Source organism: Echiichthys vipera (genome assembly GCF_963691815.1).
Source record: "Echiichthys vipera genome assembly, chromosome: X".
Lineage (NCBI taxonomy): Eukaryota > Metazoa > Chordata > Actinopteri > Perciformes > Trachinidae > Echiichthys > Echiichthys vipera.
The window spans coordinates 10,081,901-10,096,816 of record NC_139825.1 but is presented as its reverse complement, the minus strand read 5'-3'; the positions used below and the strand labels follow the sequence as shown (position 1 = coordinate 10,096,816).

Genomic DNA, 14,916 nt, shown 5'->3' with positions numbered 1-14,916 from the left:
TATGTTTTTTGATATGGGCTGGTTTATTCTACCAAATAAAACCATTAAGTTTCTGGTCTAGATTAGCAAAAAAAAATATTTATTAAGACAAATTGGGAGGTGTTGAAAAAGATTCAGAAACTTTGGTACAATGACCATCTTAATAAGATTAACCCGGCCTGCAAGGGACAGGGGGGAGGGCTGCCCATCTAGACAAGTCTGACTTGCATTTATCTAATAGCAGCTGGAAGTTCTTTTGAAAAAGGTCCCTGAAGGAGCTGGTGATAAACATCCCCAAATACATGAACTCCTCTTCTGCTGTTTTAAAGGGAAATATTGATTGTGGGATTGATCTCGCCAAGTTGTTGACAAAAAATAACTCCCTTTATGAATATTCATTATATATATAATATATATATTGGAAGCTCAGTGTCTCTGGGGGTCTATGGGACAGTGGGCTGGCCTGGAAGTTTGGCTTCTGCATGATGATTGGATGAGCTTTCTGAGGCGGGATACTTTTTTGATTGATAGCTAAATGAGCGAATCAGCGATTTTGAAGAATAAGCAGCAGCTCCAGCTGGGCCGAGGCCGTTTAAGACTTAACCTAGTTGGTACGACAAGGTTACATATCATTTTCTTGAAAAGGAATGAAGGGTAGAATTTACTTATAAAAAAACAAACATATTTATTATGTAGGCCGGAAAAATGTCCTTCCCCTCCTTGAAAGACCAGCAGCTGCCACTGGTCTAGAAGCACTAGCTGTGCCAGGAGTCTCCCTGCCTTATCTCCCTGCTCAAAAAATCTTTGTTTGGATTGTCGCAGCTGTCTCTCCAATACACCTGTCATTAAGTGGCCGTGTACTGAATGTGGTAGTAGCCATTTCTTATAGAGGGAAGGGGATGGAGAGACGGAGTATGTTCCATCAAGTTTAACAGTTCCTCTTCAATGTCCACCAGCCTAGCAAGTTCAGCCTTTCTCATTTGAGAAATATGGGATATCACTTGTCCCTGAATAGTAGCTTTAAGTGCTTCCCACAGCGTGCCACTGCTGACATCAGGGGTGTCATTAAACTCTATGTAAGAGCGGATTTGAGTCGTAACAAAATCTTTAAACTTACCATGCTCTCTAGCCTGGCTTCAGCTTCTCGAATAGTGTGTGGTGATTCCAGGATTCCTTCGCCAAAAACCTCCATGAGCAGCCCTGCAAAGAAGGCTGTCGGCCACGGCCCCTTGACTGATTCAAGTAGGCCGATCACTCGGATATTATTCCACTGGCTCCTGGACTCCAGGTCACTTACTTTAGCCAGAAGCTTAGCGTTGCTCTCTGCTAGTGTGGCACAGGAGGCCTCCAGTGTTGACAAATGCTCATCTTGTAAATTTACAGCCCTGATCTAGTGGAAAATAATTCAAATGGTTCATAAAGCTTCATTTGGACATCACTACTGATTGGGTTCACCTGTCTTGAGTTTCTGTGATCTTCTACATGGGTTTAGTCCCACAAAGCAACATATCATGTAGGGGGCTAACTCCTGCTGTTGTATGGTGGAGATATTGTACCTGAAAGCCACCATAAACTGGGACTTTGTGCCGAAATAGCTCAGTTGGGAGGGCATTAGACTGAAGTTGTAAAGGTCCCTGGTCCGATCCCAGGTTTTGGCAGAAATGGAGGTGTCTTTTATGGACAAGTTGCCTTGATGGTTAGAGCTTATTGGGTCTTCTCTCCATTTAATGTCCAGCATGGGTTTGCAATGGTTTGGCAGTTAATGCCATAGCTGATTTGGTTCACCTGTCTGGAGTTTCTGTGTTCTTTTACATGGGTTTAGTCCCACAAAGCACCACATCCATGTTGGGGACAAACACCTGCTGTTGTATGTTTGTTCTCTTGAATGATTAAATTAACACAGACAGTACAGCTGACGGTCTTTGTTTCAAGGTTTTAGATGTAGCAACAAAATAGCTCAGTTGGGAGAGCATTAGACTGAAGGTTTAATGGTCCATTGTTGATCCCAGGTTTTGGCAGTAAGGGAGATGTGTTTTTGGGACAAGTTGCCTTGATTGAGTTAGAGTTGCTGACTCAAAAGTCAGATTGAGCACATTTCTCCGTTGCGTCCTTCATGTGTTCACATCATTTTCCTGCAACACATCAATGTGGGGCCATAACGCCTACTACTGCACCTTTGAACCCCTGAATGATGAAATAGACAAAGAACATTTTGTAGCGACTGTTTGCTTTGAAATCTTCACGTGTTACTCGTTTTTTGGGGTTACATATGTTGAGTGCTTTAGTGAAGCTTCAATGAATACGGCAGCTCTGAGATGAAAAACACAACATTTAAGAAACAAAAACATTTCATAGGGCTATTAGAAGTGAGTCAAGTTAGGTAACAACTATAGTGTCAAGGTAAGAGGATATCAACTTTGTCACTAAGCTGAAGATCTTAAGATCTTTGGTTCAGTTCAGGGTTTGGGCAGTAGTCAGGCTCTTAGCAGTCTGATTAGGACCTCTCTCCATTGAATGGTTGAATAGGTTTGGTAGTTGATATCACATATCACATTCCTGCTGGTAGTCAGGCTTTTGGTTCAAATGCCTGTATTGGTGAAGATTTTTTTAGGTAGAAGGTGCAGTTAATACTTCAGTTACTGATCCTGTTTAGTTTGAAAACTTAGTAGTGTGGATGGTGAGTCAACTTGTGTGCATCCTTAGTCACCAGTGAAGCATATGTGACCGTGGCCTTATTATGCTTTTCTTTATGTCCTGTCATAGTAATTGTTACTTAAAAGATTCTCTGTGAGCGTTGTCCTCAATAGTTGTGTTTACAGAGACTGAAGAGAGACGTGCTACAACGGAGCACTTTTACATCACTACAGATGTCTAGCATTTTAGATGAGGCAATATTTGACTATTAGCCTTTATTTGAAAAACTGTATGTTTGTGCTGTAAAAACAACAAGGCTTGCAGTGCAAACATACACACCACCAGAAGCCCCAAAAATGTATTTGGTTTTGATATTTACTGAATATATTGATCATGGTCTGCAGAGCAAATATAGCTGTGGTCTGATGGATGCTCACAGCAGAACACATGCATCTGTTACGGTACAATTGTTTGTGTCTTTCTTTCAGGTGGGGGTCATACTGGTGCAGTGCCTGCTCTTGATATTCTACACCAGCTGTGTGTTTCTCTTTGTCGGTACTTTCATGTTGGGACTGTACATCAGCAGTGTGTTCCCGTCAATGTTGGCCTTTACAGAAGACATACTCGACTACAAAGGTAAACTAACACACATTCTGACACTTTGACTGGTATTGTTACACATGCTCCTGATGTTATCTAGCTAGCAAGGCCACAGTTTGTACATGTTAACGACGAATCCTCCATGTACAATAAAGTTAGTCACAGAGTTCTCCAGGGTTCTGTCCTTGGACCGATTCTTTTCACCTTATATATGCTTCCCTTAGGAAATATTATAAGGAAGCACTCCATACATTTTCATTGTTATTCTGATGATACCCAATCATATTTATCGATCAAACCAGAAGAAACCGATCAGGTAGCTAAACTACAAGTGTGCATTATGGAAATACAAACCTGGATCACCTGCAATTTTCTGATGTTAAACTCAGATAAAGCTGAAGTTATTGTTATCTGAAACTCAATAATACTCTGGATAGTGTTGTGTTGTCCTCCAGCATCACTATAAGGAATCAGAGCATTTTCAGGATATGTCCTTTGACTCCCACATAAAACTAATGACAAAGACACCTGCCTAAAATTGTGAAAATTAGGAACATCGTGTCTCAGAAAGATGCAGAAAAACTATGCATTTGTTTCTTCTAGGCTGGACTATAGCAACTCCTTTTAACCATACTTGTACAATAAGTCTGTTAAGAGTCTCAAATTGGTCCACAATGCAGCAGCTTGTGTGCTGACTAGAACCAATCGAAGAGATCACATTCTCCTTTATAAGCGGGGGGGGGGCAACAGCTCTAGCAGGGGACCCCAAACGTCCCTTTCCACATTAACCAGCTCTACCTGGGGGATCCAGAGGCGTTCCCAGGTAAGTGTGGAGATATAATCTCTCCACCTAGTCCTGGTTCTTTCCCGAGGCCTCCTACCAGCTGGACATAGGGAGGTGCATCCTTACCAGATGCCTCAACTGGCTCCTTTCAATGCAAAGGAGCAGCGGCTCTACTCTACTCCGTCCCCTCACTCGTGAACAAGACCCCGAGGTACTTTAATTCCTTCACTTGGGGTAAGGACTCCTTCTCTACCTGGAGTAAGCAATCCACCGGTTTCTTGCTGAGAGCCATGGGCTCAGATTCGGCTGCTTATCCTCCCCCATTTCACACTCCAGTTACGAACCGATCCAGTGAGTGCTGAAGGTCACTGACCGATGATGCCATCAGAACCACATCATTTGCAAAAAGCAGAAATGAGATCCCCAGCTCACTATACTGCAACCCCTTCCCACCCCGACTACGCCTCGATATCCTGTCCATGCAAATCACAAACAGGATTGGTGACAAAGCGCACCCCTGGCGGAGGCCAACCCAAACCAGGAATGAATCCGACTTACTGCTGAGAATCCTGAAGGAGCCTTGCTTTGAGTGATCAGAGATTGGATGGCCCTGAGAAGTGACCCCCTCCCCCTATACTCCTGCAGCACCTCCCACAGTATCTCCCGGGGGACCCGGTCATATGTCTTCTCCAGATCCACAAAACACATGTAGACTGGACAGGCATACTCCCAGGCCTACTCCAGGATTCTTGCGAGAGTGAAGAGCTGGTTTGTTTACTAAAGGACCAACCCTCCTTTCCAGCACTTTGGAGTAGACTTTACCAGGGAGGCTGAGTAGTGTGATACCCCTGTAATTGACACACACTCTCTGGTCCCCCTTTTTGAACAGAGGAACCTGGCTCAGACACCCATGCAATGTTAAAGAGATGTGTCAACCAAGACAGCCCATCCTAACCCAAAGCTTCTAGCATTTGGGGACAAATATCATCAATCCCTGGGGCTTTGCCACTGTGGAGTTGTTTGACTACCTCAGTGACTTCCGCCAAGGATATTGACAATGATCCCCCATCAGCCTCCAGGTCTGCCTCGACAATAGAGGGCATGTTAGTCAAAAGTGCTCCTTCCACTGCCCGATTACCTCTACAGTTAATCCCCAAAGCAATTTCAGTCAAAGGGATAACGATGACCTGGATAAATGACACAATCACAGGCTCTACAGTTAATTCAATTCAATTCAATTTTATTTATAGTGTCGAATCATAACAAAAGTTATCTCAGGACACTTTACAGAGTAGGTAAAGACCACACTCAATGACTTATTTATGATTTACATAGACCCAACAATTCCTCTGTAGAGTACGGTGGCAACGACAACCTTCCCTATAACAGGCAGGAACGTCAGACAGACCCAGCTCTGTAGAGGACGGCCATCTGTCTTGACCGGTTGGGGAGGAAGAAAAGGAGAGAGAAAGAGAGAAAAGACAGACAGATGGACAGAGAGAGACAGACAGACACACTTCCAGAGATGCAAGCAAAGCCTAACAGTAACTATAATAATATTTATAGTAATGTGAATATAACGTATATGTTAAGACAGTTAATACAACAGAATAGTAGAAACAAGCACAGCTAAGGTGACAGAATATGAAAATGATAATAATTATGGTGGCAAACATGATCAATGATGAGTAGTGGCAATAGCAGCTACGATACAGCTACACATTTTATAGTTTATTAAACTAGTGATAGTATATATGAGTAACAGTGATAATAGCAGCAGGAAGCGTCATGTAGGACCACGGCAGCAGGCACCACCACGATCAGCAGAGACCTGCGAGACGACAAAGCACAAACAGCCTCGGGGAAGAAGCTGAATTAGTAACATGCATTGATGAGACATGAATGGTACAGACAGAGAGGAGAGAAGCTCAGAGTATCAGGAAAAGTATTATCCCCCGGCAGACTAGGCCTATAGCAGCATAATTAAGCAGAATAAATTCTTATCGTAAGCCCTAGCTGTAAGCTTTATCAAAAAGGAAAGTTTTAAGTTTACTTTTAAATAAGGGGACAGTGTCTGCCTCCCGAATAACATTTGGGAGTTTGTTCCACAGGAGAGGAGCTTGGTAGCTGAAGGCTCTGCCTCCACTTCTACTTTTGGAGACTCTAGGAACGACGAGTATCCCTGCATTCTCAGAGCGCAGAGATCTAGTTGGGTGATGTGGTACCATGAGCTCTTTAAGATACGATGGAGCCTGACCAATAAGAGCTTTATAGGTAAGGAGAAGGATTTTAAATTATATTCTAGATTTTACAGGTAGCCAGTGCAAAGAAGCTAATACAGGAGAAATGTGTTCTCTTCTATTTGTTTTAGTTAGTACACGAGCTGCAGCATTTTGGACCAACTGGAGACTCTTAACAGACTTATTGGAGCAGCCTGATAATAAGGAGTTGCAGTAGTCCAGCCTAGAAGTAACAAATGCATGGACAAGTTTCTCTGCATCTTTCTGAGACACAATGTTCCTAATTTTTGCAATATTACGCAGGTGAAAATATGCATTCCTTGTTGTTAGTTTTATGTGAGAATCGAAGGACATATCCTGATCAAAAATAACACCCAGATTCCTTACTGTGGTGCTGGAGGACAACACAACATCATCCAGAGTAACAATGTCTTTAGCTATTGAGTTTCGGAGGCCTTTGGGGCCAAGTACAATAACTTCAGTTTTGTCTGAGTTTAACATCAGAAAATTGCAGGTCATCCAGCTTTTTATTTCCTTAATGCACATTTGAAGTTTATCTAACTGATGGGTTTCTTCTGGTTTGATCGACAAATATAATTGTGTATCATCAGCATAACAATGAAAATTTATGGAGTGCTTCCTTATAATATTTCCTAAGGGAAGCATATATAAGGTGAAAAGAATCGGTCCAAGGACAGAACCCTGTGGGACTCCGTGACTAACTTTAGTGTGCATGGAGGATTTGTCATTAACATGTACAAACTGAGATCTATCTGATAAATATGACTTCAACCAGCTCAGTGCGGTTCCTTTGATGCCAATTAGATGCTCTAGTCTGTGTAGCAAGATGTGATGGTCAATAGTGTCGAAGGCAGCACTAAGATCTAGTAAGACAAGTACAGAGACAAGTCCTTTGTCTGAAGCTATTAGAAGGTCGTTAGTAATTTTCACCAGTGCTGTCTCAGTGCTATGATTTGCTCTAAATCCTGACTGGAAATCCTCAAATAACTCATTATTATGTAAAAAGTCACACAACTGATTGGCAACTAATTTCTCGAGGATCTTAGAGAGAAAAGGAAGGTTAGATATAGGTCTATAGTTGGCTAGTACCTCAGGATCAAGACTGGGCTTTTTAAGAAGAGGTTTAATTACAGCTACTTTAAAAGACTGTGGTACATAACCTGCTGATAAAGACATGTTAATCATATCTAATACAGGAGTGCTAATTAAAGGTAACACTTCTTTAAGTAACCTAGTTGGAATAGAGTCTAGGAGACAAGTAGAGGGCTTTGATGCTGAAATAGTAGAGGTTAATTTGTTAAGGTCGACTGTAGAAAAGCAGTCCAAGAATATATCAGGTCGTACAGTTCGTAAGGTTCCTGGGTTTGATGAAAAAATAGTGCCAAGCGAGTTGATTTTGTCTCTAATAGTTATAATTTTGTCATTAAAGAAGGTCATGAAGTCGTTACTACTGAGGGTTATAGGAATACATGGCTCAATAGAGCTGTGGCTCTCTGTCAGCCTGGCTACAGTGCTGAAAAGAAATCTAGGATTGTTCTTATTCTCCTCTATTAAAGATGAGTAATATGCTGCTCTGGCATTACGGAGGTCCTTCCTATAGGTTTTAAGACTTTCTTGCCAAACTAAGTGAGATTCCTCCAGTTTAGTGGAGCGCCATTTACTTTCCAACTTTCGCGATATTTGTTTTAATTCACGGGTTTGTGAGTTATACCACGGAGCTAACTTCCTCTGTTTTATTATCTTCTTTTTTAAAGGAGCAACAGAGTCGAGTGTTGTTCTTAGAGAGCCTGCAACACTTTCAACAAGGTGATCAATTTCAGAGAAACTAACGTTAGTGCAGGAGTCTTGAATATTAGGATAAGGCATTAAAGTAAATGCAGATGGAATCGCTTCCCTAAATTTAGTTATAGCACTATCAGATAAACATCTAGTGTAGACACTTTTGCCCAGAGGTGAGTAGTCCTGTAATATGAATTCAAAAGTTATTAAAAAATAGGATTCTGTGGAAAGACTATTAAGTCATTAATTTCCACACCATAAACCAAAACAAGGTCGAGGGTGTGATTAAAACAGTGAGTAGGTTTATGTACACTCTGACTAAAACCGATCGAATCTAATAGAGAGATAAACGCGATACTGAGACTATTATTATCGCTGTCCACATGAATATTAAAATCACCTACAATGATTACTTTGTCAGATTTAAGGACTAAATTTGACAGAAACTCTGAGAATTCAGACAGAAATTCAGAGTACGGACCAGGAGCACGGTACACTATAACAAATATAATTGGCTGCACAGTTTTCCAGGTTGAATGTGAAAGACTAAGAACAAGACTTTCAAATGAATTATAATTTAGTTTAGGGTTTATTAATAGGCCTGAGTCATAAATAGCTGCAACGCCTCCTCCTCGACCACTGCCTCGAGGAATATGAGTATTAATATGACTGGGAGGAGTGGATTCATTTAGGCTAACATATTCTTCGGGACGTAGCCAGGTTTCGGTCAGACAGAGTAAATCAATACGGTTATCTGATATCAGATCGTTTACTAATACAGCTTTAGATGACAGAGATCTGATGTTTAAAAGTCCACATTTTATTTTCTGATATTGTTGCATTGTCGCAGATTTTGCGTTGATTTGTATCAAGTTTTTCTTTATAGCTCCTCTTCTGTTAATTTTTGATCCGTTTAATTTAAATGATCGTGGGGCAGACAGTGTTTGTATACCAAACTGAGCTGGAAAAGGCTCCACAGGGAGCGCAGAGAGGTGTGTAAGACTGCCACTCTGCTTCCTGGGCACCTGCAATAAGGGCAGCGCAGAGAGGTGTATTAAACTGCGACTCTGCTTCCTGATCCCAACACTGGGTTGTCATGGTTTTAGACGGCTAACAACTGCATCCAGGTTCTTAGATATGAGAGCGGCACCCTCCAAAGTAGGATGAATACCATCTCTCCTAATAAGACCAGGTTTTCCCCAGAAAGACTGCCAATTATCTACGAAGCCCACATTATTATTATTATTATTAATGTCACTACCATCCCGTCATTACTGAAAACGGTTGGACAGTTCCCAGTTTCCCCCTCCTAAGGTGCCAGATGGTTTTCCAGAAGCACCTTGGTGCCACCCAAAAGTCCTTCTTCAGGACTTCTCCGAACTTCTTCCACACCTGCTGTTTTGCCTCTGATACGGCAGAAGCTGCAGCCCTTCAGTCCTGTCGGTACCTTGCAACCGCCTCCGGAGTCTTCTGGGATAACATGTCCCGGAAGGTGTCCTTCTTCAATCGTACAGCTTCCCTGACCACCAGTGTCCTACATGGTGATCGAGGGTAACCGCCCCTTAAGGCCACAGCTCACCACCGCAGCTTCAGCAATAGAACCTTTAAACATTGCCCAGTTCACCTGCACTACTCAACTCATCCCCAGATGGTGATCAGTTGACAGTGAGTGTACAAAACATGTGGCCTCAGATCAGACGATATGATCACAAAATCGATCATCGACCTTCAACCTACACTTATGAGCGTCCTTATGTCCGAACATGGTATTTGTTATAGACAATCCATGACTAGCACAGAAGTCTACAGATGTTTTCCCTTTAATTTGAGCTGAGCTCTGTGTGAATGCCGTAATGTCATTAAGGGGGTCAGAAATAATATTGGTGCGGTTGCAGTGGCTGCAGTAGCTGCAGTGTATGTTACACATTACAGAGTATTAATTTCATAGTTGACATTATTGAAACCAGGCCATGGAATCTGCCGCCACAGTGCTCCGCGGAATTTTAACACAGTAGTGTAGCACTTTACCTGAACGCCCCTCGCCCCCCCTGGACGCCCCCCCCCCCCCCCCCCCCCCTTCTGCAACTTTCAATATTGAAAAAAACAAAGGAAAAAAACTTTTTAAATCATCCGGTAAATCATGTCGAAAACCAGATTAACAGCAGAAGAGCTGAGGCGTCGTCATTTAGCGACACGGATCACCGCGGTTGATAGGGCATATGAATTTGCCAATGATTCTACTGCGGATGGGGGCGTGTTATTCTGTAAAACGTGTCAGCACTCGGTGAATTACCTGAGGAAACAGGAGGAAACCATCCTTGGTTGCACTCAACCTGCAAAATCAATCTAGACTCCATGGCACCATGAACAACCAAGCTGCCTACGGCCAAACGTGAGCCTTGGTTAAATAAAGCCACTTGTGCCGCCAGACGCGAGTGTCGAAAAGCGGAATGAAAATGTAAAAGAAATAAAGTCTCTTCAAATTTTAAAGGGCCACTGGCAACATTACCACAAAACATAGAGAGATGTCAAACGAACTAATTTCTCAAATATCATTCTTTCAAATTCTAACAAGCCCCAAGTATTATTTAAAATCATTGACTCAGTCCTTAACCCCCAGCAGACTGCAGGTATGTAACCATATCCTGCCACTTGTGAAACCTTTTTAAACTTCTTCATTGAAAAAGTCTCCTCATCCAGAGCGTCCATCACTCCTCCTGCCTATGACCCCTCCATTTTGGTCCCCTGCTCTGCTATTTTTAATGAGTTTGAACCTGTTACTATGTCCCTCCCCTGAAACCCCCTCTTCAAAGAGGTCTTTCCTTCTGTAGGTCCATCTGTCCTCGCGGTTATAAACAGTAGTCTGTATTCTGCAGTTTTTCCGAAACCGCTTAAACAGTGACCCAGCCTCTAATTAAGAAACCAGCCCTGGACCCCACAATCCCTGAAAACTTCAGGCATACCTCTAATCTGCCATTTCTTTCAAAAATCCTTGAGAAGATAGTGTATAGTCAATTAATGGCCTTTCTGGAAGAACACAACAGTCTAAAAATATTCCAATCTCGTTTTAAAATCTCCATAGTACAGAATCAGCCCTACTGAGAGTTTTTAATGATATATTTTTAGCTAACGACTCTGGTGATAGTGACAAACTTTTGCTTTGAGATTTAACGGCAGTGTTTTATACAGTGGACTACAAAATCTCCTTTAGAACACTGGGTGGGTATTAGGGGTTCAACATTAGAGCATACCTGCTCCCATTGAGGTCCATATTACGCAAACATGGCATATCCTTCCACTGCTATGCAAATGATTTCCAGATTTACTTGCCCCTCAAAAAGAAAAATGCATCTTCTTTGGAAACCCTTTTAAAATGTTTTAATGACCTAAAGGCCTGGATGGCACTGAACTTTTTAAATTTTGCCGAAAATAAAACTGAGGTGATGGTTTTTAATGGCACACTCCACCAATTGATCTAGCTTCACTAGCCCAATACTCAAAACCCAACATCAAAAACCTTGGGATAAAAATGGATCCTGGGCTTAATCTTGACAGTCAGATCAGGGCAGTTGTGAAGTCGAGTTTCTCCCAACTGAGGCAGTTGGCAAAAATAAAACATATTCTCTCGAGGCAACACCTAGAGATGACCATTCACGCCTTTATGACTAGTCGGCCAGAATATTGTAATGCCTTATATGTAGGGTTTTGCACATCCGCCATCACCCGTCTCCAGATAGTACAAAATGCTGCCGCACACCTGTTAAGTGGAATAAATAAACGTGAGAACCTTTCCCCCAATTTAGCACTTATTCAGTTGTGGCACCAAAGCTATGGAACGACCTGCCTCTTGACATCAGACAAGCATCACCACTGCATGTTTTTAAAAAGTGCCTCAAACCCATCTGTTTTCCATGGCATTTGACCCCGTTTTAAATTGATGTCTTATCTGTTAATCTTTATTTATTATTTGACAAATTTTTACCTAAACACTATGTTTTAAATTGTTTTATTGGTTTTATATAGTGTTATTTTAAATGCACTTTTTTCTTTGTTTTTATTCTGTTTCGTTTTATGTACATTGTGTGTGTCTTATACAGCACTTTGGTCCATTGTTGTTTTTTTTTAAGTGCTTTATAAATAAAGTTGGTATGGCACGGTAATAATCGTCAGACTCAGGTGTTAGAGCAGGGAGAAACCTAAAACATGCAGGACAGTGGCCCTCCAGGAGCATGGGTTCCCCACCTAAGGATTCCAGAGTGTGGCACTGTTGCTGCTCACCGCTCCCTGAGGGGTGGGTTAAATGCCGAGGACACATTTCCCATACTCAGGTGTCTGAAAGTCAGTGGGGCTTTAACTTTAACCTTTTTAATCATTGGAAGAGATCAACTTTTATTTATATGGCGGCAAATCATAACAAAAGTCATCTCAAGGCACTTAGTAATCACAAATAGAGCAGGTTTAAGATCAGACTCTCTATACTTAACAGAGACCCAACAATCCCACATATGCGAGCTCTTGGTGAGGGTGGTAAGAAAAAACTACCCTTTAACAGGGTAGAAACCTCAGGCAAACTAGGCTTCAAGGGCGGCCAGCTGCCTTGACCGGTTGGGTTGAGAGAGGGAGAGAGACAGAGAGAGAGAGAGAGATACAGAGACAGACAGAGATAGAAAGAGAAGTAAAGGAGGAGTAGAGACGGGTGCAAAGACAGCAATAACATAAGTCTTCCTCCGGGAGCTTCTGGGTTCTGACTTGATGCTGCAGCCAAGACAGTACAGTGTCCACAGCCATTTTTGTCTATAGTGTGTGTGTGTGTGTGTGTGTGTGTGTATGTGTGTGTGTATTAAAGGTTGTGCCACAACTGTCCTGGTGACCAGTGCCAGCACAGGGGAGATGATGCTGCAGCTGCTTGTTGGATTGGTAAGTGTTTTTTCTTCTTGAATGTATTTTACTAACAAAATGATTCACTGCCCGCATTATTGTTCACAAGAAGAGGCTGAGAGTGTGGTGGTGGCGGCCTGCTGTGTCTGAGTGAATAAAAACTACCAGCATTAAACCAGTTCTGTGGATATAATACATTGCTTTCAAAGTTGCAAAGTCCTAATAAATAAAATCCCATCACACTTCTAAGAACACAATAGGACATCAAACACTTTAATTCTATATAATTTTGTCTATTGTGTGTGTGTGTGTGTGTGTGTGTGTGTGTGTGTGTGTGTGTGTGTGTGTGTGTGTGTGTGTGTGTGTGTGTGTGTGTGTGTGTTTTACTGCAGGTGATCCATAGTAAGGGCAGTTACACTTTCTTGTTGTGTTGTACAATATCATCATTCATCGGCTTCTGCCTGCTCCTGCTGCTCCTCTATGTTCAGCACAGTCACAGTAACGGCCACACAGGTAAACACACATCAGGAAGACACCAGTGTTCGGCACGTTCCTTTAAAAAAGTAATTTGTTACAGTTACTAATTCCCCCCCAAAAATAGCTGAATTAGTAACTGAGTTACAAATTATGAAAGTAACAAGTTACTATGGAAAGTAAATATTGCTTTAATTTTAAGTACATTTTTAAATGCTTAAATGTGTCAAAGAGTTTGGACCCCACCTCCACCCCTCTTTAACATGACTTAAAATACATGTGCCTGTTGAATTATTCATGATAAATCTGAATATTATAATGAAATGGTTAGGTAATACAATCAATTATTAACAGAGAAAGTGTACACAAATATAAACTATTTTAATGTTGCCGTGGGACAAAGTGAGACTAGTCTCCAATCAGATTTCATGTATCTTTGTGTGGGCTTTTATTGAATGGGCTTATTGGTGAAAATGCTAACAAAGCATTTCCATCTGTAGGATAAGAAGAGAGAACTACACATATTATAATAAATTAACTAATCACCCTATTAAGTATAAATTAGGCGAATTAATTATTCCTCATTAAAAAGGGGCACCACCAACGTATAGACAGGTAATGTGGACTAAGCCCTAAGGAAACCTAGTCACCTGCAAGAAATAATAAAATGATGCTTTTCTATCAGTTTCTCTTATCAATTAATTGTATCCATTAATTTATATCCATCTCAATCTGAAAATGTTTGTTCTCGTAAAACAGTGACCTCGAAACTTTGCAAAACAAAACGAAGGCTCACAGACAACAGCTGGGGTTTGGGAGTTTTACTACAGAAATATGAATATATTTCCATACATAGTATACATGATAGATTATAACATGAAATGACACACGTGAGAAAAACAAAGAAAACGAATGGGCATGGTTAAAGCTATGATATGGAAATGCAATTTCTAATCATACCTTTATGGAAAGTAAAGTTTAATATCAAATAGCCAGTGGTCACCAGATCTGCTCATTAAAGTACCAACGACGTCATCTCACCAAACTCAGCTTTGTAGAAGGTGTATTCACAGCTCCAGAGCAGTGTTCCAGATGTGCAGAACACCAAGTCTCTCCCGAGGTGCAAGGCTGGCAGAAACGGGTCGTCAGAGGATTCGTCAGAGGCCATGGAGTGGACGGGCTGTCCAATAGGGCGGCATGTAACAGCCTCTCGATAGGGGACGCGTCACCGTGGCAACAAATGTTCAGCGTCAAGGGTCACTTTCGTTGTGAGCCCTAAATCTTCAGCTTTAAGCCAAAAAGAGTCTTTGTGGATCCTTCAGCTTCGGCAGCTCAGAGTTAGGGGGATGAGAGAGTCAGTTGGCCACTTTCAAGCTCCTGGTGAACACTGGACTCTGAAATAAACTTTAAAGGGTAACTTCACGCTGTTGACTAAAGCCTAATTTCTCACAAGCTTATTTTATCTTGTTCTCAAAAACATGAGCACTGACTTAAAACAAGGTTTGACTGATTCATAAAATGTTATTA

At 41.6% G+C, this 14,916-nt stretch overlaps 1 protein-coding gene across 1 annotated transcript in view; it reads left to right on the top strand.

The window, feature by feature from the left end:
- mfsd4aa (major facilitator superfamily domain containing 4Aa) overlaps positions 1-14,668 on the top strand; it is a gene marked incomplete at both ends in the record, with an annotated part of 51,344 nt that extends 36,676 nt beyond the window's left edge. The window contains 4 exons of the mRNA XM_083939522.1: positions 3,102-3,249; positions 12,884-12,954; positions 13,308-13,428; positions 14,490-14,668. Of these exons, the coding sequence (XP_083795648.1) occupies positions 3,102-3,249; positions 12,884-12,954; positions 13,308-13,428; positions 14,490-14,668 (519 nt within the window). The remainder of the gene's footprint in view (positions 1-3,101; positions 3,250-12,883; positions 12,955-13,307; positions 13,429-14,489) is intronic.
- Positions 14,669-14,916: the final 248 nt, after the last annotated feature.